The sequence below is a fragment of the Pleurodeles waltl genome, chromosome 6 (genome assembly GCF_031143425.1).
Source record: "Pleurodeles waltl isolate 20211129_DDA chromosome 6, aPleWal1.hap1.20221129, whole genome shotgun sequence".
Lineage (NCBI taxonomy): Eukaryota > Metazoa > Chordata > Amphibia > Caudata > Salamandridae > Pleurodeles > Pleurodeles waltl.
Genome location: NC_090445.1, coordinates 1,316,862,816 through 1,316,886,727, shown reverse-complemented (window position 1 = coordinate 1,316,886,727; position 23,912 = coordinate 1,316,862,816). Strand labels below are relative to the sequence as shown.

General features: G+C 43.5%; 1 protein-coding gene across 7 annotated transcripts in view; it reads right to left on the bottom strand.

Moving 5' to 3' along the window:
* The window catches only part of LDB3 (LIM domain binding 3), a 508,962-nt gene that overhangs the window by 132,999 nt on the left and 352,051 nt on the right, over positions 1 to 23,912 (bottom strand). For 4 of the 7 annotated variants that reach the window (XM_069240605.1, XM_069240600.1, XM_069240602.1 and 1 more), the window contains one exon: positions 4,254 to 4,301. The exons of the other annotated variants lie outside the window; for them this stretch is intronic. In XM_069240605.1, the coding sequence (XP_069096706.1) occupies positions 4,254 to 4,301 (48 nt within the window). The remainder of the gene's footprint in view (positions 1 to 4,253; positions 4,302 to 23,912) is intronic. 7 annotated transcript variants of the gene reach the window in all.

Genomic DNA, 23,912 nt, shown 5'->3' with positions numbered 1-23,912 from the left:
AGTTATGAAGGTGGGGAGCGATGTAAGTTTCACTAAACTGAACTTTTAATGTGAGATTTGGTTAGCTAGTACTTTGCAATTATAAATTTGTATTCAAGGACGTTCCTCATGCTAAAAAGTGACCTCAGATACTGACAGTCTAGCTCAAGCGAACAATGATTCTGGTTGAAGAATTTTTCCCACAAACCGGTCTCACGGGGTAAAGAAACAACGCACAATTTAGTTAACATTTAGTGAAATTTTATATAAGTCAGAAATCTGGAATTTTGACTACCGAACTAATATTTTGGTCAAGCCTACCTCCATACACCAAATGACTTTGCCGGGTTTGGGGCTTACAGAAACGGTAACTTGGTAGGGGTGGATATGCTCGCTCCATGTCATACCCAAGTTGCAGAAATAAATCATTGTGAATCTCATGCAATAAAAGTGGACTGTAGGAAAATGGAAACTTTTGCCAGGCTGTTAGCCACATGCAAGAAATGTAGGTCTTGCTCAGAATGAATTTCCACTGTGGACTGGGAGTAACAAGGAAACAAAGGACGACTTCTATAATTTAACAAAAATAATTTGCTAAACAGTTGAATAGTAGATGTCACATCTACTGTTCTTTTATGTTCATTTGCCAAGACAGTGCTACTGTTTTGTGGCATTTTGATTAGTTGGATGCGTTATAAGTTTATTATTACGGATTTTATTTTACAGCTGCCATTATCCTTTGTGGTAGACTGGGTAACCATTTTTTGGGAAACACTAAGGTCTAGCATAAGTTAAAGAACAATCAAGTTGACAGAACAGTATTTTCTTTGGCCTTGCCTTTCTTAATGCCACATCGGCTAATCCAACGCACACAACCTGTTTGTGCGTTGCTGATATTTCTGCTCCAGCCCACCTACTGCACAGTTCAAAAGGGAAGATGGTTTCCAAGCAAGCTGTCCTCTGCGGAAGGACCTGTTCCAGGCTGTTCCTCCTGCTGGTGTGTACTGTACCACCACCCTTTCTTTCAGCTTTGATCTCTGCGCTAAAAAACTCTGGCAAGGAGGAGAACCGACATTTGTGGAGACTAAAATCTGCTGACCAACAATAAGAGGCAACTGATGTCCAAGCGGCCGCTAATGTGATAAACAGGTGGATTCAGAGATAGGCTTTTCTAAGTCAAGTTAAGTCACAACTTAGTCCAGGAGGCATGGAGCCATGGCAGAATGTCAAGACAAATGTGCATACAATTAAACAATCTGGAGATTATTTACATGGTCAGTGTCCAACCCATGTATAAAAGGCAACACTCCAGAGCATGAATGTGCTTCTCAGAGGAGTATGATCTTATCAGGGAAATATTAGCCAAAAGAAGGAGCACCACTGTTTTCAGCTTTCATTTTCTATGTGTGCATACTAGTATGGAAAACTATTTTTGTGGAAATCTTGATAATATGGCATGGTTATAGCCGTCCTCCACCTACCTTGAACACTGTCCCAATAAGAGATCCTCTAGTAATTTTAACAGCTTAAGTGTAGGAGAAAACTGAAGGAATATGTTTGACTGAAAAAATATTAACACAAATGTTTTCTTTTAACTGTGGAGGTCACTTCTTGCAACAACTCACTATGGTTTTGGGCGATTCAAAAATAGAATTTCCAATCATGCTTTAAGTTGACACAAGTGGTCATTCTTGACCAGTCCACGGCTTTCAGACTTTTGGCTTCACGATTAGAAATTTTATTTCACAATTTTACATTCAGTAATCTTCTAAATCTGCTGGATTCTGAACGCTGCTAATATTCGGAACACAATCAGTGTCAGTGGTACGAAAATAGTAGGTTAATATAAGTACATTTCTTAAGTTCTAAAAATTCTTTCAGTAAATAAATGTATTCTGGAAGTTGTAGTCTGGACTCACACACTGAACTAAGGTACCAGATCACAACAGTTTATTAAGGGAAATGTTGTACAGGAAAATGTTGTCCCTGGTAACATACCAATATCCCACCTTCAATGTTCACACATCCCTAATAGGAAAAGCAATTATACCTATAGCAATTGACAATTACTCATACACTAAATAAATGTTTCCATTTGTATTCTCCTGGTTATTGCATTCACTACATTTGCTAAAATTTCAAACACAGGTTTCACTTTGTGAATACAATCTTATCTATTTTGACCCTTCATGCATGGAGATTAATTAGCACGAATAATTGAGCGATTGAGAAAGCAAACAAAATGTAAAAAATTAGATTAGTACAATAGACCATGAGAAGGGACTATCTCCTGTAATGAAGGCAATTAGCTCTGAGTTTTGTAGTTAATTGCAGTTAAGAGGATCAGCATTGAGAAGACATCAATGCTAATTTAATGCATACGTTACTTATGTGTCAAAAGGCAAAAAAGCAATGGGATGAAGTTATGAAGCATAGTGATGCATCTAAGAAGTATATCGGCGAGATTAGCTTAGACATTATCTGAGGCCCTGGGTAGGGCACATGTAGGAATAACCCAAAATGAGAAGTAACGAGTTAATGCTCAGGGAATAAAAACCATTAGTTATCTGTCAGATAAATACTTGGTATGAACAAGATCTGATAGAAGTTATATCAGAACAGCCAGCTACACGCAATCCCGTTCATCACCAAATTATCCCATACCTTAAGAGACTCCTTTCTTGGTTATGCCGAGTGACACACACTGATCAGCTGGTCACTGAACCATCAAGATCACTTAAGAGAGCTCAAACAAAACTGCAGGTTCTTGCCTTAAGGCAGCAAAGCTAACCCTTAACGGAAAATTATCATTATATCATTTTTTGACTGGGATAATACTCCCCTTTCCAAATGCATATACTGCACAGAAAGGAGAAGATGTTTGGTCAGAAAAGTCAATTATTCTCACTAGACATGACTGAGTGCAAGGACTGCATAAGTTACACCAGAGCAAGTTATGTTTAGCACACTGTTGGTCAAAAGCTTATTTTGTCCCAGAAACTAAAAGCAGACATTGTACATGTTGTATAAATAACACACAGGTTTGACATATAACTTTATAGCTGTTAGGCCCTACTATGGGGCCCTCATTACGAGCTGCTTGTTATATTTCGACCCATGTGAAAACCCATATTTACACATGGGTTGGAATTAAAAGTTTGATGGCATTTAACTCATACAATAATTATCCAATGTATTAAATAACATATGATATTTACCATATCATGTAGATTTTGTTGGGTTAAACACCAAAATCCATGTTATTCCCCAATAACTTGTAATTTGTGTTATTTATTGCAACGTATAAATAATGTACCCAATGGTATTGTTATTTATCAGGTTCGATATGTATTGCCTAAACTTGTAAACAGGCCCTAGGTGAATTAATCTATGGGACTAGTTCAGTTCATTAGAGATGTGGACAATAAAGGACTATATTGTACACATAGCAAAACTGCTCAGGATTGGTAAGTAACCAGAAAAATCATACAGAAGAGGGAAAGTTCAGATATAAAGAAGCATACACAACTCGAAATAGTTGAACCATTAAAGTGACGTCCTTATGCGTAATGATTCCGATTACTGATTTTATTGAAAAGCTGCACTAACATGATCTCAAACTAACACCACCTCTGTAATGACTCTTTGATTGGAAAAGTCATCTGCACTAAAAGATGATCTAAGTCAGGTCAACACTCTCACTAACGAGCAACTTGGCGTTACACCATATGTGTAAACTGTGCGACTCAGGACTTTTTGCCTAGCTGACTGTCACCAGGTCAAACCTGGATCATATCACCTGGGTTAATAGTGGATATGCGCTGTTTATGCACCTCTGAGTGGATGATTGTGCGGGACTGGAGAGTTACCTACTTTTCTGAAGTCGGCAAAGAAGGATTGGAAGCAAAATGAACAGGCAGTAAATAATGAAGTCAGCAGTATCAGTATTTAGCGGGTGCCTACATTGCTCTTGGTAAGCCATGCAATTTGTCAACCTATAGTGATAAAGATGGGCTGTGATATGGGATCTCTTCTACCATTACTTCGGTCCATCCCATTCCCTCTTGTGACAGGCCTTGATGTACAAGATTCAAGCTTACAAACCGAGTCTATGTTAATTGTGACCTGGAACCCTTAATCAAGTGCCAGCTCCCTCCACCGAGGAACCTGGGGCTGCCAGCATCTACACCCATTGTGTTAGTGATTAGGCTAGCATCAGCTTGAAGCTCTTTTGTTAAGCATTCGCAGCTGCACAGAGTCAACTGTTGCAATACCTCTTTTTGGACTGGTAGCTGATGGCGGTGGAAGGGTGTCGATTCATGCTAAAAGAGGACAAAAGGTTCTTTTTTCATATGGTGATAGCATCAAACAAGAATAAGAAAAATGTCTTAATCATTGTTTTGAACATGGATTAGAATAAGAAATTTGGGGCCTGTTTTTTACCTTTTTAGCACTGCATTTGCAGCATTTTTTTTACGCAAAAGCGGCGCAAACGTACAAAATATAATAGAATTTTGTAAGTTTGCACCATTTTTGCGTTAAACAAATGACGCAAATATGACGCTAAAAAAGTATAAATCAGGCCCTTGATTTTGCTGTGGAATGCCGCACTGCATATGTGCAAATCACTTTTTTTCATAGCTTCTACCTCAATCATTTTCATATGACGCTGCAGAAGACAACAAGAATGCCGATTACCTTTGGGAGCAGAGAATTATTGGAAAAAACAAGACAAATTCCCCGCCTACAGCAAGCGATAAATCAATATGATATTAGACCATAAAAGGAGGCCAAATATGTCCTTTACATTAAAAACTGGAAAGTAAGGAACCTGTCACAACCACAGAACCTGACTTACAAATTTACCTGAAATGCTTTTATGGCATTTTCACAACAAGAAGAGCTGCCCTTGGAATGTTTTGTCCTTTGGAGAATGTACAGTATACAGGAGCACTGAAGATTCATCTGCTAGGAAGTCTGAAGTGATAAGTATGAGACCCTTGTTCCTATAAGGTCAATGTTCTAAATATACATTTTTATATTGGTGTGGGCGAAAGAGGCATTTGAAAGCTCATGGATCCTGGTACAATAGATGATCCTACTAAGTTTTCTTTGAAGATCAGTAGTCAGCCTCTTCACTCCCATCCACACACGAGCAATGAGGGCAAAAACAGCAATGTAAGAGGATTCTTTAGCAAACGTCTTCCATGAAACAGAATGCCTCTATTGCTCCATCAGAGATCTCAATGTTCCCATGTCCATGGATGAGGAGGTCCTCCAGTCCAGGTTACTGTCTTTTCTTTCTGTGATCTATAGTCCTGTTTATCCCATTATAAAACCATGACAAGTTTCAGAATACAAAGAATACACCTGGACTGGATAAACTAATCCCATGTGGCCCCAGACCACCGAAAAGCTCTGCTTTATGCAGTCAACCTACTTTAAGTAATCTGAGAGACTAAACTGGTGCAAACGTGGCAGGGCAATCATTGTGTAAATGCAGGCAGGCAATGTAGGTCAGTAATCCACATGCAACCACTTAATGTTTGGATGAAACCCACACTATCTGCACCTAGGAACCTCAGACAATCATATGTTTCATATAATGAATAGACTCATTTGTGACTTGTTACTGTCTACAGCTTGCAATGGATGATCAATATTGCATTATTAACACTCAATCTAAAGAGTCAATGACCTGTGGTATCTTAACCTATTTAATTCTACTGGGTCAATGACTGAAATAGGGGGTATGTGCGGTGTTCAAAGATAACTTGTAGGATAGTTGACTAGGAGTACACAAATCTATGAAACAGTGACATTTTACAAGAATCAATTTAATTTATACCTCTTTGAGCATATATCTCTCAAAGGATGCAGACCTCACTCCATATAGTCTATGAAATGTTATCGATCATTGCTTTAGTGTTAATCTGGCAACAAAAATAGATAACCCAGACAACACTTGTTAGATAAATATGTATCACTTGTTAACAGGCTCAATGTTCTATTGGTGTCTATATCCAGCCTGGCATTTCGTTTCATGAGTTTGGAACTCAAATCTTTTGGTAGGTGTAATCTCATTTGAGACAAACAGTGCACTGTGCCTACTTTCACTGCACAGAGGTTGCAAGAACAGAGAGCTTACAGAAAAGACAACCAATATTTGTAAACAAAATGGTACAATTTCTATGCATTTTACATATTGGGCCATAATTTTACATTCTCACTGGGGCTGGGCAAATAACGTTTTTTTGTTCATGGGATGCAGAAGTGACTCATCAGATGAGTTCACCATTTCTAGTATTCAATTCCCCACCTAAGGCCAGGCACCACTGTAAGATTAGTGGCCTGCCTGGTGGAATGGGCAGATCAAGACAAAGCTGTTGTTAAAGTCTGCCCAGCAGCCAGCTGGAATGGCCTAACACAGATATCATTTCACATGTTGAGAACAGCATATTATAAATGCTGAAGCAGCCTGGTCTCACCAATCAGAACTTGTCTCTGATCATTCTGATTGACTGTTAGGCACACATGCAGAATAGCCATAGGCAGTACGTGGCTTTCTGGAGGCCTGGTCTCGGGATGCACAGGCAGCCACGCAAGTGGCTCATGTTTTTGGGCTATGAACCAGCCATATTTTGCCATTTTCTCAAACAAACTCTGTCTAGTGGTAAAATAAAATAAAATGCAGATTACACTAAGGGACATTTTGAAAAACCCTTTTGCAACTGCTAACAATTTATCACAGTATTCTAACTGAACCGTTGAAGATAATTCCCCTTTGAAAGGGTCAAGTACTCCTTTCCAAATAAGATGTATGTCGAATGTTTCTCAAAACTATGTGGAAACATTGTCCTTTTGGGCACCCAGGATCTCTTCTATCCAGTTCATGATCTTGGACAGTTTGTGATACATAATACATTTATATAGAAGTGTATCCTAATTGAGGCAGGTGATCACGTGATCTTTGGTCATCAATCCCTTAAACAGGGGAGCACTAAGGTGCAACGCCTAACATTGAAGAAAGTAGAATCAGACTAGAGTAAACTTAAAAACATTGGAGAACATCATTTCCAAGAAGACACTTTTACGTGAGGAAGCTGCCAAGATCCCCAAATTAAGTGTGTAATACTGACTGGCCAGCATGGGCGGGTGTCACACTTCCAGGTCACACACTTTGATTAAACCAGATCAACAGTTAACATCTTCTACACAGTGATAGTTGATCCACTGGTAAGGTATTTGTACACCTAAAACAGCATCTTAGCTAGAGAGCAGTGCTCAAAGCAGGGGGCTGGTAAACTGTCAGAAGATTTGTGCAGGGAAGGATAAAACAATATCTGACATGGTGTAATTATTAATTACTTCTATTATTATTTGATGCAGACTGTATAATTTCTTTGGGTTCTTGCCAACGAGCAATCTATTTCTTGGAAAGTCCATGTTCCACACCCTTATGGCAGAGTGGTCAGCATAATGAAGGGATGTGTCAACATTCAAGATATGTGAAGACATTCCACTGAGCAATACTCCAGTGGTTGGATCTTTCGAGTATGCTTCAAAGGATTCCATAAGAATGCTGGGATATAAGTGGTGAAACGAAAGGAGGAAGGTAAATCACGTACTCAGTTAATGCAGAAACATAGTTTTATGGGCATGTCAGATCCATGTGCCTGAATGGACAGGATCTTTCATCAGTATGATATATTCTCTAGACTCTTACGCCCATATTTATACTTTTTTAGCGCCGCATTTGCGCTGCTTTTTGATGCAAAAGCTGGGCAAACTTACAAAATACAATTGAATTTTCTAAAAAGCGGTGCAAATGCAGCGCTAAAAAAGTATAAATATGGGCCTTAGTGCCCAAACATACAGGGCCTTATTTATACTTTTTGGTGCAAAACTGCACTAAGGCAGTTTTGCCCCAAAAAGTTTTGCACCGGCTTGCACCATTTTTTAGCACCAGCTGGGCACCATATTTATGGAATGGTGCAAGCCGGTGCAAAGGGTAGGTTAGCTGAAAAAAAAAATGACGTTAGGCAGTTTTAAGTCAAAATAAATGATTCTGACCAGATTAGCATAATTTTTTGATGCTAAGGGGCATATTTATACTCCGTTTGCACTGAATTAGCGTCATTTTTTTAAAACTCTAATTCAGTGCAAAACAAACTCCATATTTATACTTTGGTGCTAGACCCGTCTAGCACCAAATTTATGGAGTTAAAGTCATTTTTTTGGAAGTGGAAACCTACCTTGCCTTAATGAGATGCAAGGTAGGCGTTCCCGTGCAAAAAAATGACTATATGGCCTTAACACCATATTTATACTCCCATGCAAAAATGGTGCAAGGGAGGGAGGAGGGGTCAAAAATTGGGACAAAGCTTGCTTTGCCCCATTTTTTAAGACCTGGGTCAGGGCAGGCATTAGGGGACCTGTGGCCCTATTTCCATGGTGGAACACCATGGAATAAGCCCAGAGGTGCCCTCCCTAGGCTCTAGGGGCACCCCCACCCACACTAGAGGGACTGCGAGGATGGGGACCCCATCCCAGGTAAGTACAGGTAAGTGCATTTTATTTTTGAAAGTGCCATAGGGGGCCCTGAAATGAGCCCCCATACATGGCACAGGGTGCAATGGCCATGCCCAGGGGACCCCTGTCCTCTGTGCTGGCCACTGGGGTGGTGGGCATGACTCCTGCCTTTTCTAAGGCAGGAGTCATGTGGCATGGTAGGTTTAGCACCATAAAATGACGCTAATCTGGTTAGAGTCATTTCTTTTTACTCTAACCTGCCTAAAGCCATTTTTTGGTGCTAAACCCTCTTATTCTATACTGCCAGCACCACCCGACTAAAGTAATTTTTTTAAACTCTAGCCTACCCTTTGCACCGGCTTGCACCATTCCATAAATATGGTGCCCGGCTGGTGCACAGAAATGGTGCAAGCCGGTGCTAGACTTTTTGGTGCAAAACTGAGTTAGTGCAGTTTTGCAGCAAAAAGTATAACTAAGGGCCAATATTTTGTAAGTTTGCGCCACTTTTGTGTCATAAAATGACGTTAATGCGGTGCAAAAAAAGTTTAAATCAGGGCCTTGGTGCTAGATGGGTCTAGCACCAAAGTATAAATATGGAGTTAGTTTTGCACCGAATTAGAGTAAAAAAAAATGACACTAATTCGGTGCAAACAGAGTATAAATATGACGCAGAGTATAAATATGCCCCTAAAATGGCGTTAAGGCCATAGAGTCATTTTTTGCACGGGAACGCCTACCGTGCATCTCATTAAGGCAAAGTAGGTCTCCACTTTCAAAAAATGACTTTAACTCCATAAATTTGGTGCTAGAGGGGTCTAGCACCAAAGTATAAATATGGAGTTAGTTTTGCACCGAATTAGAGTAAAAAAAAATGACACTAATTCGGTGCAAACAGAGTATAAGTATGCCCCACAGTGTCAGCTATTCATAAAGTGACCAGGAGTGGTTTACTTATGCAACCATTACTTTTTGTTTCAGACACAACAGGATTTCATGTTGAACCGCTATGTACACCTGACTACATAACACTTCAACTGTTATTATAAGAGGGTAGACCCCAATCCCACATGGATTCCAAGACTTCTGAGAATTTTGATGTGATTCATCACGAAGTGCTCTTGCGCCAAAGGTTTTTACTTGCTGCCTTGGAAGGAAATAACAAAACAATAAGATTGTTACCAAGTACATCACCTCAGTGCAGAACCAGGCAAAGCTGATCAGAAAGCACCGCCATTGAAAGTAAGTTATCTTTAGGGCGATGTATAGATTGGACCATTAGCAATACACACTAAACACTCAGAAACCAAAAAACAAAGAATTAGCACAAATCAGCAAAACACAATAAGCAAAAGGAGGTGGAGTTATTAACAGTTGTAGTTTTGGGCTTTTTAAAATTGGCACTAGTGGACTTCCACCCTGGTCAATATTCCACAGATTCGTACAATGCTAAAAAGGTTTTTACATCGTTCTAAAGCTTGCAAAACTAGATTCTAGTAAGCGGACCAAAGAGCAGAAACATAATATAAAGTCAGCCTAATATTATAACATAGTACACTTTGTACAACCGAAGGGCCTTATTTAGAGTTTTGTAGACAGATTATGTACTGATGCCATGGTGAAGAACTTTACTTTTGCAATGGCAGGGGTACTCTTCTTGCCATTCAGTGGACATCCTGGGCATTTTCAGGAACCGGTATCACAGTGGTTCCTGTAAATGCATTGAAATTGTGATAGTCTTTCAAATTTTTCCTTTTTTTATTTTCAAAAACAAAATTTCAAAGTGAGATTTTGTTTTTGAAAAAAAAAACAATGACCCCCTTGGCATGGAAGTTTCTCCCATGGCATAGGGGTCGTTATACAATTTTCACCTCACTTACTGCTAAAGTGTACATGACAGTGATGGGCAGTGACATCTTGCCATTTGTCTGCCCACTCCGAATACGGTGGGCAGACAATTGGCAAAATATTAGAAGGCTATTACTCTACAGGGCCATCGGAGGTGTATGTTGATGGCAGAGAGTCGACATACTGAACGTCAGCCTGACTCTCAAAGAGGGCAGACGTTCAGATTGGCAAGAGGGTACTCCATCTCCGTTGCAACACAGCACCCTCTAAACCCAACCTCCAAACCACGCATCAGATTGTCTCTAGTCACTGCAACCATACTGTCTCCAGGCACTTTACCAGACTTATGTAAAGACCTTGTACCACAATAGGTATAATCACAGAACATCTATCGCTCATCTTGCTAACGTAATGACGACAAACTAGACCCTGTATTGTTTTCAGTTGGTGAAAGAAGCACTTAAGAAGTCTAAGTACTGGGTGTTACTGGGTGTTACCTTTTCCTCTCACAAGCACATCTCTCATAGGCAGTATTCCTTGAAGCCCAAACACTTATCTGAGGAGTTATCTTTTTTTTGAAGGACACGTTCAAGAATGTGGTCCGATGGCCCATAAAAATAAAAGAGGAAGAAGAAATGAAGAATCAGCGCCTGTGGATTACAACACCCCCTACCACTTGTTTTGTTGACTAAATAAAATAAAAGAAGGAAACTCTGGAAAACATCTTATTACTTGTACTGATTCTTATATCCCTACTAATACTCTGAGCTACTCCCAAAACCCCGTTACAGTGGTGTCAGAAGTGTAATATCTATCTAGTCATTGACAAGGAACATGGATGGATCAACTGGTAACTATGGATGACATGATTAAACAGCTGGCAGAAGGGCAACAACACCTGCAGCTTGTGGTTGAAAGTCAGGCTAAAGCAGATCAGTAGGACTGGGAGAACCTACAAACAGCTCTAAAAACCCAAACCACAGTTCCGCAATTAATAAAATGGTACACAAGACTGCAATAGAGAGGCTGACAGAAACCATTGCCATTGCAAAAGTACACCCCCAACGTCCCGAGTTCAGTACTTCAAAAATTCCAAGAGGAAGATGACCCAGATTTTTTCTTTACAAACTTCGAGAGGGTTGCTACCTCGCGACCTGGCCTCTGGGAGGCTGGAGTCAATATGTAGTTCCCCTTTTGACAGGAGATTGCCAAAGTGCCTATATGCGGCCAACCCAGCCAGGAGAACACTGTATTCAGAGGTAAAGAAAGCCATCCTGGAATGAGTAGGATAAGGTAGTGAACACTATTGGACAAAGTTCAGGAAAAAGAAATGGAACACCCAGGACAACCCCAGGGCATTGTCTTATTGAATAAAGGATTTAGGTACCCGATTGCTGAAACCCACTGGTTCAACTAAAGAGGAGCTGGGTGATAAGGTCCTGCAAGAACAGTTCCTGGAAGCTTTGCCCGGCCCTACCAGGACTTGGATGAAACAACACCCAGATGTAACAGTACAATGGCAATGGATATGGCTTGCGTGCTCAACAGGTTACCATACTTCAGAATTTCCCACTGTCGAGTTCCTACTCCATCTGCCCCAATTTGGAAAAGTCCTCCCTTACCAAAACCAAGGAGTTCTGACAAAGACCTTAGTGTTTTCAATGTGCTGGGTGGGGTCACGATGCACGCAATTATCTCCAGAAACCCCAATCACCTGAACCCATGGAGCTGGGATTCTCACGTGGGAGAGTCTTGTGGGTGGGGGGTAGTCTGCCCAAGAATAGAAATCATATACAAGTCAATACAAAACCAACCTTGGTGCGGGGTAAATCAGGATGTCGACACTCTGTGATCAGTACGGAAAGAGTATTGCCCCAGCAGTGGCAGAGAGAGGTTACTGTACTACATCCCCACTAATACTCTGAGCTCCTCCCAAATCCCTGTTACACTGTACATTGTACCACACTGTACTTCACTGAACACAGGATACAGGCAGGTTGTGCTCAAAACTGTAGTTTCCACTCCCGCTTCAAGTCCCCGTCTCACTCCAAGTCACTGTGTACTGATAAGTTGAACATTAAGGCAAGAGATAAGACTCTCCAAAACTGCAATAAGACCAACTGAAACTAGTCTCTGTCCCATCACTTCAGCTTTTTAAGAAGCTGCATAGTCGGCCCTTAAAGGTCTAAACCCGACTCCCAATATCCTTATTCCGAAGCTGGTTTTGGTGTGCCTGAGATCCCTAGGCCGTCATCAAACCGCAGCAGATAGATTCCTTAAGGGGGCTATGTGACAACTTTTCTGGATAGTGCCAGCTCCCCCTGCAACGCGTTTGGGCCCTATGGAGCCTAAGAGACTTCCAGTTGAGCTTCTGCCAGAGCAGCCTGCCGCAGCTGATCCAGTTGGGCCTCATCATGGCCCCCTACCAGTATCTCCACTCTTCCACCAAGGGCCGTGTCAGTTTCAACTGCTCCAGCGTCAGCTTCGGCTCCAGTGATACCTACTCCAGATCCAACCCTGATATCTGTTTCCCTTTTCGGAGCCAGCAACAACCCATGCCTGGTTTTTGTCAAGTTATGAAATTACTAGGGTGGCACTCCCAACTATAAATTAACTCGACCTACTCCCTTGATGGCAGTACTTCTCTAGAGTGGAAATCGTGTTGTATTATTTTCTTACACTGTTCAAGACCTTCAAAATGTTCCACACGACAAGTATAAATGTTGGAAAATTGCCTTCTCTGAAGGATCAACCCAAACCTTTTGGTTCCTCCTCCTCTTTTTCTGACCTTGTTTCTGTTGGCTTTACGACTCTGGGCACTTTACCACTACTAACCAGTGATAAAGTTCATGTGCTCTCTCCCTAAAACATGCTAATATTAGCTCCTACCCAAATGGCAGAAGTAAATTACCTATAGGTCCCTTGTAAAGTGCACTATATGTCCCAGGACCTATAAATTAAATGCTACTATTTGACTGGCAGCACTGATTGTGCCACCCACATACTTAGCCCCTTAACCAAGTCTCAGGCCTGCCATTGCAAGGCCTGTGTGTGCAGTTTAATTGCCATTTCAACTTGGCAAGCCTTAAACTCCCCTTTCAATACATATGTAACCCCTAAGGTAGGCCCTAAGTAGCCCATAGGGCAGAGTGTTATGTAAGTAAAAGGCAGGACATGTACTTGTCAGTTTTCCATGTCCTGGCAGTGAAAAACTCCCACAGACGTTTTTCACTATTATGTATTCTACGCCTCTCATAGGCTAGGATAAGAAATTCCCTTATATACTTTCAAGTGGTAATTTCTGATCTGAAAGGAGTGGCAGTGTCATGTTTGATATAGTTGTAATGGTAGTGAGAAATCCTGCTTACTGGTGAAGCTGAATTTAACATTACTATTTTAGAATTTGTACTTTACGAAAGTAGGCATTTCTCTGCACTTATTGCTCTCTGTGCCTTACAGCCTGTCTTCAGTCCTTCTCTGGTCTGTGCTGGTTGTCAGCTCCCTTGTGAATTCCACCCAGACAGCCATAAACAGAGATCACTCAGCTGCATCTCCATTCATCTGCATAATTCAAAGGCTAGCGGCCTGACACAAAACACTAATGACTGATAACCCTCCACAGATGTCCTGGCAGACAGGACTGGTCTGAAAGGGGCACTGGTGCACTTCAAAACCACTCTTTGAAGTCTCCTCCACTTAAAAGCCACATTTGGATATATATGCTGGGTCTGTGACCCCCTAAAAACAGACACTTCTGGATCTACAACTGGACTCTGTCAGAAGGACTTCAGTGTTGTCCAAAGGACTTAATTGGACTGCTTTTCTGGAAGGTCTGCTCTTCTGCTTGTTGCCCTGCTACCTGCTGCTCCCTGAATCTGCTGGAAGGACTTTGCCTTCCCACCACAAGTGACTTCCAGGGGTTTGTCAGCTTGTCTCCTATTAAGAAGTCTCAGGGCCATCAAAGACTTCAACTACAAGGGAAAATCCACGCCTCAACGAGCCACGCTGGGAAAATCTACGCAATGCCTGCATGGCTGTACATTTGAGGAAGTGGCTGCGGAATTGGGGCAGCGCCTCTTTGGCGGCGGTTACATCATAACAGTGTGTCTGGATTTTCGATACATCATCCCTGGGCATCAATTTGTCATCAACCCCGCACCACAGTAAGAAACTGAGGCTGTGTGTCTGGAAATCGACGCATTGTCTCACCTGCGAGAAAAGAATCAACGCATTACCTCCTCTGCGCAGTAAGGAACCGATGCATCGCTTCGCTTTTCTGGCTCCTCACCTCCCTGAGGCCTGCATCATCATTGTTTCAGAAGCATCCCAGGTACTTTGTGCTAAAGAGACACATCTATTGATTCCTATGGATTAAGACATTTAAAACTCTAAAAAGTGGTATCTTGACCTCTGTATATAGGACCTTTCTCATTTTGTTTTATTGAGATAAATATTATCTTGTTTTCTAAACTGGTGTGGAGTACTTTTTGTGGTGTTTTCACTGTGTTACTGTATGAGTTATTGCACAAATACTTTACACGTTGCCTTCTAAGTTAAGCCTACCTGCTCTGTGCCAAGCTACCAGAGGGTGAGCACAGTATTATTTTGATTGTGTTGTGACTTACCCTGACTAGGATTGTGGTTCCTACTTGAACTCGGTGCATACCTCTGACAACTTGAGACCCAATCTTTAACAATAATGATAAGGAGATAGATAATTAATTTGCTCCCTCCGAATTACACTGATGTTAGCCTATATTAAGATTTACAGAATGCTAGTGGCGTGGATACTTTCCCTGAGACAGACTCGTACTCCTCACATAGAATATGCCTCGTTCATGGAGGCAGCAGCAGATTAGCAGAAGTTCTGGAACTTCAACTACCTACAACATCAGTGAGGAAGGTGATTCTGCTGATAGAAATTGGGCACCCTGGCCACCTACTTGGGCCCCTTGCTACCCTTTAACAAAGCTTTAAGAGAAACATTATTCATGTCCTGATGTAAGCTGCGTTCGGCTCCCCAAGAGGTTGTCTGATGGCTAGGTGTCTAAGACCCACTTATTGGGATCTGACTTTTCTGACCCAGCACCTGACTCCTGAGGGCTCAGTGATTCAAGCATCCACCAAGAAAGTGAATCCTGTGCATTCCCTGTTGCACTGATAGACAAGAAATCGAATTGCATTGCTGCATTCTGGAAGAGCTTTTTCCTCTGCTAGATTTACTTGAAGGCTCTGAATGTTCTCTTCTTACTGGGATGCTACACACATGCCTTTGGAATATGGCTGGTATAATCTTGCCAACCATTCCAGGTACTTTGAGGAACTCTTGGCTCAGGCAATCGAAGATGACAAAACATGGCTAAGCATGTATTGAGGGCCATTTTGAACACTTTGACTGTGTTGGTCACTTCTTGGGCACCAGCACATTGATCAGGCTTCATGTCTGAATGTGCTCCACAGGATTTTCTAGGAACATGCAAGCATACCTTACAGAAGTGCTATTTGATGGCATCAGTCTCTTTAGTAAAAACAGCTAACTTGTGGAACAGTGCTTCAAAGACAGACATTCTTAGACCCGCTCTTTGTGTTTACTATTTCTGGCCCTTCAATTCTATCAGCAGTATCAAAAGTTAAGACAATATTATTGGTGTTTTACTAAATGCGGCAGGCAGAACTTACGACCTGTAAAACAACCAGCATAGCCTTTGTCGCAGTTCCAGGGGATGTGGTGGAGCAGAGGAAGTGGCCACCATCATGGACAGCAGGCCTCCTCTGTCTCCTTGACAAAAGACAGAGGACTGATACTAGACTTGTGGCCTCAGAACACCTGCCTAGTGAAGGACAAGGTCAAGATGGTGACTTTGGCCCATGTTCTTTCTGCCCTGGATTGTGTTCTTAGACTTGCAGGATGCATACTGTCATGTACCCGAGCTGCAGTCACACAGATGGATACTTTGTATTGTGGTGGGGTCCAAAAACATTTTGTTTATCACCCTGACCTTCAAGTTCATCTCTGCTCCTCAGGAGGTGATGGCAGTAGCTTTGACTCATCTTTGCAGGCCAGTGATACATGCATTTTTGTACCTTGATGACTGGATGCTAAAGCCTGGCACACTGTAGTCAGTCTGGCTTACCTGCAGAGAACTATCACCTTCTGTCACCCATGGGGTTTTCCATCCAAGAGCCGAGATCCCACCTGCAGCCTGTGCAAACTATTCCCTTCACAGGGGTAAACCTGGACTTGGCGTTTAAGGCATTTGTACAACAGTAATGAGCCCTGGACAATTATTGTATGATCGTGAGGTATTGGGCTCATTCCTGGGTTTGAATGCGGACAGTTCTGAGACTTCTTCACCTAGCGCGTCCTGCTGGTCATCTATGCCTATTGGCACATGCAGGCCCTACACAAGAACCTCCAGTTGCAGTGGGCACAGACCGGGGTTGCATCTTGGACAGTATTTGCATCTTGGAAGAGGACTCTTAATGCTTTCGAAGTGGCTGTTACACATCAACCTAACCTGCAACTGCCATTCTTGTAACCCATCCAGAGCTTAATGGATAGATTCATCATCTTTGGGTGGAGTAGTTATCTGGGAGTAGAGATTTTTGTTCTTTGGTCCCTGGCAGAGACAAGGGACCAGACCAACTTCTGTAGCATCGCACCATTTGGATTGCTCAAATGGCTATCCACCTGTCCATCATAGGGAAACCAGCTTTTGTCTTGATTGACAAAACAATGTGGTCCTGCAACAAGCAGGGTGATGTGGGTTATTGTGCCAGGAGAGACTGCAACACCAAAGATGGCTGGCCCTCCAAGGGATCCCTCTGATGGACAATGATTTGCTGGGCTTGCTGAATGATGGGGTGAACAAGCTCATAAAATGTCATCTGGTAAACAAGGAATGGCATTTTTATCTGTAAGTAGCTCATGACACCTTCAGCATGCCCTCTTGTTTCGGCACAAAGGCAGGGTACTGAACTCAAATCTCCATAACCTAACCTAAATCGTGTTGTGTGGAGGCTGAGCTACATAAACTGAGTGTATCTGCTCTTCCTGCATAAGTTAAAGATTTTGTCCTTGTGGCTAAGAGCGCATTTTATGATCAGTTTATTTTGGTCATTGGACACAACACGTACCCTAGCCTGATCCTCGTGAGGGCAAACTGCCTGATGTTTTGATGTTTGTTTTATCTCTAGCCCAGAAAGGCTTTGCAGTGGACACAGTTAAAGGTTACTTGTCTGCCCTTTTGGCCTTTCTATGTTTGCCTGACCAATCCTCCTTGTTCAAATAACCAGTTATGATGGGTTTCTTTCACAGTTTTCACATGACCCCCATGCAGACCTCATAATTCCTCAATGGGACCTTAATATGGCCCTCACTTTTTTGATGTGCAGGTTCTTGAAACCTATGCACAGGTGCTCACTGAAATTGAGGACCACTAAGACTAAATTCCCCATTGCAACTACTTTTGCGCATATGTGAGTGAGCTACAGGAGCTGTCAGTGTAACCTTTGGATACCACGCTTTTCCTGGACTTGTTATTCTACTGATCCAGTCTGGTGAGGTTCTGCTTTGGCAGCACCAGGACACTCCAACTCTCTAAGGAGAAGAGGCTGCATCTGTTGTACCCAAAGAGAGCTCCTAGCTTTATATTGAATGCACGAAAGAACAATGGGAGGAAAGCCAGCTTAAATTGGCTTTGAAGAGAGCCCTGACTAGGTGGATCATTCTGTGCATAAAGACTTGCTATGCCTTAGTTAAGATAGAGCCAACAGAGGGCCTTCCACCTCATTCCACAAGCGTAAAGGCTACCATGCAGTGTAGGCAAGGGCATTCTGGTGTTGGACATCTGCTAGGCTGCTAAATATTGTGGTCATACAAACCTTCACCAAGAGCCACTTCCTGGATAAACAAATCCACAGGGAGTGCCATTTCGCCCACTTCGTCATGTAGGACTTCCTGGTGTAAGTGCCCTCTGCAGGCCCTCCACGTTTTAGAAAGTGCAGCTTACACGTCTATTTAAAAAGTGAGGAATCTATAGTTAGAAATATCCATCATAAAACAAGTTACTTACCTCAAGTAATGTTAGTTTTGGTTGATACTTTATGTAACTGCAGGTTCCTCACCACCCTTAATCCTCCCCATTCTGTGGAGTGGATTGGACGTTTGTGATTCTAAAATGGTGTCATGTTATATTTTGCATACTGTCACACTTGCAGTCGGTCATGAACGATACACATCTGTGGGTATGGAAGAGTTCCAATGAAAACTGATATCAGTGCATAGGTGAGTCTGTGCCATTACTTTGGAAGCAGTGAGTTTGCTACAGAGTCTAAAGGCACCACCTGTCAGGTGCAGGGACAATTGCTATGAAAGTGAGAGGCATATGCAGTTAGACAGAGTAGCTGCCAGAAAAAAGCATTACTTGAGGTAAGTAACTTTGTCCCCAGTGACACACCAGACCGTCTGGAGATCACTTTAGCATATTCTCATTGCTTGTGGACAGTGATAATAGACGATGAACCAAGAGATAATGTTTAGAGAATGCACCTGTCCTTGTTAATCTTCATTACACAGAGAATCATTCTCACCACTGTTAGAAAAGTTGCAAACAGTAAGTGTAAGGAAATGCCTCCTTGGCATGGTTACCCCCTGACTTTTTGCCTTTGCTGATGCTAAGTTTTGATTTGAAAGTGTGCTGAGGCCTGCTAACCAGGCCCCAGCACCAGTGTTCTTTCCCTAACCTGTACTTTTGTTTCCACAATTGGCACACCCTGGCATCCAGGTACGTCCCTTGTAACTGGTACCCCTGGTACCAAGGGCCCTGATGCCAGGGAAGGTCTCTAAGGGATGCAGCATGTCTTATGCCACCCTGGGGACCCCTCACTCAGCACAGACACACTGCTTGCCAGCTTGTGTGTGCTGGTGAGGACAAAACGAGTAAGTCGACATGGCACTCCCCTCAGGGTGCCATGCCAACCTCGCACTGCCTATGCAGTATAGATAAGTCACCCCTCTAGCAGGCCTTACAGCTAAGGCAGGGTGCACTATACCATAGGTGAGGGCACAAGTGCATGAGCACTGTGCCCCTACAGTGTCTAAGCAAAACCTTAGACATTGTAAGTGCAGGGTAGCCATAAGAGTATATGGTCTGGGAGTCTGTCATGCACGAACTCCACAGCACCATAATGGCTACACTGAAAACTGGGAAGTTTGGTATCAAACTTCTCAGCACAATAAAAGCACACTGATGCCAGTGTACATTTTATTGTAACATACACCCCAGAGGGCACCTTAGAGGTGCCCCCTGAAACCTTAACCAACTACCCGTGTAGGCCTACTGGTTTTAGCAGCCTGCCACACTCGAGACATGTTGCTGGCCACATGGGGAGAGTGCCTTTGTCACTCTGTGGCTAGTAACAAAGCCTGTACTGGGTGGAGATGCTTATCACCTCTCCCTTGCAGGAACTGTTACACCTGGCGGTGAGCCTCAAAGGCTCACCCCCTTTGTTACAGCACTCCAGGGCATTCCAGCTAGTGGAGTTGCCCGCCCCCTCGGGCCACGGCCCCACTTTTGGCGGCAAGGCCGGAGGAGATAATGAGAAAAACAAGGAGGAGTCACTGGCCAGTCAGGACAGCCCCTAAGGCAACCTGAGCTGAGGTGACTCTGACGTTTAGAAATCCTCCATCTTGCAGATGGAGGATTCCCCCAATAGGGATAGGAATGTGACCCCCCTCCCCTTGGGAGGAGGCACAAAGAGGGTGTAGCCACCCTCAGGGCTAGTAGCCATTGGCTACTGTCCTCCCTGACCTAAATTCCCCCCTAAATTCTGTATTTAGGGGCTCCCCTGAACCTAGGAACTCAGATTCCTGCAACCTAAGAAGAAGAGGACTGCTAAGCTGAAAAACCCTGCAGAGAAGACGGAGACACCAACTGCTTTGGCCCCAGCTCTACCGGCCTGTCTCCCCACTTCTAAAGACACTGCTCCAGCGACGCTCTCCCCAGGGACCAGCGACCTCTGAATCCTCAGAGGACTGCCCTGCTCTAGAAGGACCAAGAAACTCCAGTGGACAGCGGCTCTGTTTACCCAAGACTACAACTTTGTTTCAAAGGGGCAACTTTAAAACAACTGCGTTTCCCGCCGGAAGCGTGAGACTTGCTACTCTGCACCCGACGCCCCCGGCTCGACTTGTGGAGAAACAACACTTCTGGGAGGACTCCCCGGCAACTGCGAGACCGTGAGTAGCCAGAGTTGTCCCCCCTGAGCCCCCACAGCGACGCCTGCAGAGAGAATCCCGAGGCTCCCCCGCGACTGCCTGACTCCCAGACCCCGACGCCTGGAAAAGACTCTGCACCCGCAGCCCCCAGGACCTGAAAGATTGGAACTCCAGTGCAGGAGTGACCCCCAGGAGGCCCTCTCCCTTGCCCAGGTGGTGGCTACCCCGAGGAGCCCCCCCCCTTGCCTGCCTGCATCGCTGAAGAGTCCCCTTGGTCTCCCATTGATTTCAACGACAAACCCGACGCGTGTTTGCACACAGCACCCGGCCGACCCCGTGCTCCTGAGGGTGTACTTCCTGTGCTAACTTGTGTCCCCCCCGGTGCCCTACAAAACCCCCCTGGTCTGCCCTCCGAAGACGCGGGTACTTACCTGCTGGCAGACTGGAACCAGGGCACCCTCTTCTCCAATGAAGCCTATATGTTTTGGGCACCACTTTGAACTCTGCACCTGACCGGCCCTGAGCTGCTGGTGTGGTAACTTTGGGGTTGCTCTGAACCCCCAACGGTGGGCTACCTTTGACCCAAACTTGAACCCCGTAGGTGGTTTACTTACCTGCAAAAACTAACTAACTCTTACTCCCCCCAGGAACTGTTGAAAATTGCACTGTGTCTAGTTTTAAAATAGCTATATGTGATTTATGTAAAGACTGTATATGCTATTTTTATTATTCAAAGTTCCTAAAGTACTTACCTGCAATACCTTTCATTTGAAGTATTACATGTAAAAATTTAACCTGTGGTTCTTAAAATAAACTAAGAAAAGATTTTTTTACATACAAATACCTATTGGCCTGGAATTGTCTCTGAGTGTGTGTTCCTCATTTATTGCCTGTGTGTGTACAACAAATGCTTAACACTACTCCTTTGATAAGCCTACTGCTCGACCCTACACTACCACAAAATAGAGCATTAGTATTATCTCTTTTTGCCACTATCTTACCTCTAAGGGGAACCCTTGGACTCTGTGCATACTATTCCTTACTTTGAAATAGTGCATACAAAGCCAACTTCCTACATTGGTGGATCAGCGGTGGGGTACAAGACTTTGCATTTGCTGGACTACTCAGCCAATACCTGATCACACGACAAATTCCAAAAATTGTCATTAGAAATTGATTTTTGCAATTTGAGCTATTTTTCTAAATTTTTAAAAGTCCTTCTAGGGCCTTGTGTTAGTCCCTGTTAGCATTTCTTTTAGAGTTTAAAAGTTTTGTGAAAGTTTGAATTAAGTTCTAGAGATAGTTTTAGATTCTTAAAAAGTATTCCAACTTTTAGAAACAAAATGCCTGGTGCAGAAGAGAATGTGGTGGAGCTCGACCTCACACCTTACCTCCATTTTAAGATGAGGGAGTTAAGGTCTCTCTGCAAAATAAAGAAAATCCCAATTGGCTTAAGTCCCTCCAAACAACAGCTCCAGGAGCTTTTGGCAGAGTTTGAAAAAGCCAACCCCTCTGAGGATGACAACCCAGAGGATGATGTTAGTGACTTGGAGGAGAATTCCCCCCTTCCAGTCCTAATTAGGGAGATCAGGGACCCTCAATCCCTGATTCCAACTGTGATAGTCAGAGATGCTGCTTCCCTCACAGGAGGGGCCAGCACCTCTGAAATCACTGAGGATAGCCTCAGTGAAGATGACCTCCTGTTAGCCAGGATGGCCAAAAGATTGGCTTTGGAGAGACAGCTCCTAGTCATAGAAAGGGAAAGACAAGAGATGGGTTTTGGTCCCATCCATGGTGGCAGCAACATAAATAGGGTCAGAGATTCTCCTGACATGTTGAAAATCCCTAAAGGGATTGTAACTAAATATGAAGATGGTGATGACATAACCAAATGGTTCACAGCTTTTGAGAGGGCTTGTGCAACCAGAAAAGTAAACAGATCTCACTGGGGTGCTCTCCTTTGGGAAATGTTCACTGGAAAGTGTAGGGATAGACTCCTCACACTCTCTGGAAAAGATGCAGAATCTTATGACCTCATGAAGGGTACCCTGATTGAGGGCTTTGGATTCTCCGCTGAGGAGTATAGAATTAGATTCAGGGGGGCTCAAAAAACCTCGAGCCAGACCTGGGTTGATTTTGTGGACTACTCAGTGAAAACACTGGATGGTTGGATTCAAGGCAGTGGTGTACATGATTATGATGGGCTGTACAATTTATTTGTGAAAGAACACCTATTAAGTAATTGTTCAAATGATAAATTGCATCAGCATCTGGTAGACCTAGGAACAATTTCTCCCCAGGAATTGGGAAAGAAGGCGGACCATTGGGTCAAGACTAGGGTGACCAAGACTTCCACAGGGGGTGACCAAAAGAAAGGGGTCACAAAGCCTCCCCAGGGGAAGAGTGTTGAGACATCCAAAAACAAAAATAGTAAAGAGTCTTCTACAGGTCCCCAAAAACCTGCACAGGAGGGTGGGCCCAGAGCCTCTTCACAAAACAATTTTGGGTACAAGGGTAAAAACTTTGATCCCAAAAAGGCCTGGTGTCGTAGCTGTAATCAGCCTGGACACCAAACTGGAGACAAGGCCTGTCCCAAGAAAAGTACCACTTCTAACTCCACTTCAGCTAACACTGGAATGGCTAGTCTCCAAGTGGGATCAACAGTGTGCCCAGAGCAAATCAGGTGTCACACTGAAGCTACATTAGTCTCTGAGGGTGGGGTGGATTTAGCTACACTGGCTGCCTGGCCTCCTAACATGCAAAAATACAGGCAGCAGCTCTTAATTAATGGGACAAGTGTAGAAGGCCTGAGGGATACAGGTGCCAGTGTCACCATGGTGACAGAGAAACTGGTTTCTCCTAGTCAATACCTGGCTGGACAAACGTATCCAGTCACAAACGCTGACAATCAGACTAAAGTACATCCCATGGCTATGGTAACTTTAGAGTGGGGAGGGGTCAATGGCCTGAAACAGGTGGTGGTCTCCTCAAATATCCCAGTAGACTGTTTGCTTGGAAATGACCTGGAGTCCTCAGCATGGGCTGAGGTAGAACTGAAAACCCATGCAGCCATGCTGGGTATCCCTGAACTGGTGTGTGTCAAGACGAGGGCACAGTGCAAGGCTCAGGGTGAAAAAGTAGAGCTGGAGCCTGGAAAAAGGGCCCAGCCTACCAAGAGAAAAGGAAAGACAACTGGGAAACCAGCTGCAACACAACAACAAAAAGAGAACCTCTCTTCTCAGGAAGAAGTTCTGCCCTCTGAGGGAACTGAGCCTATGGAGTTAGAACCTTATCATGTTGAGCTCTTAGGCCCAGGGGGACCCTCAAGGGAGCAGTT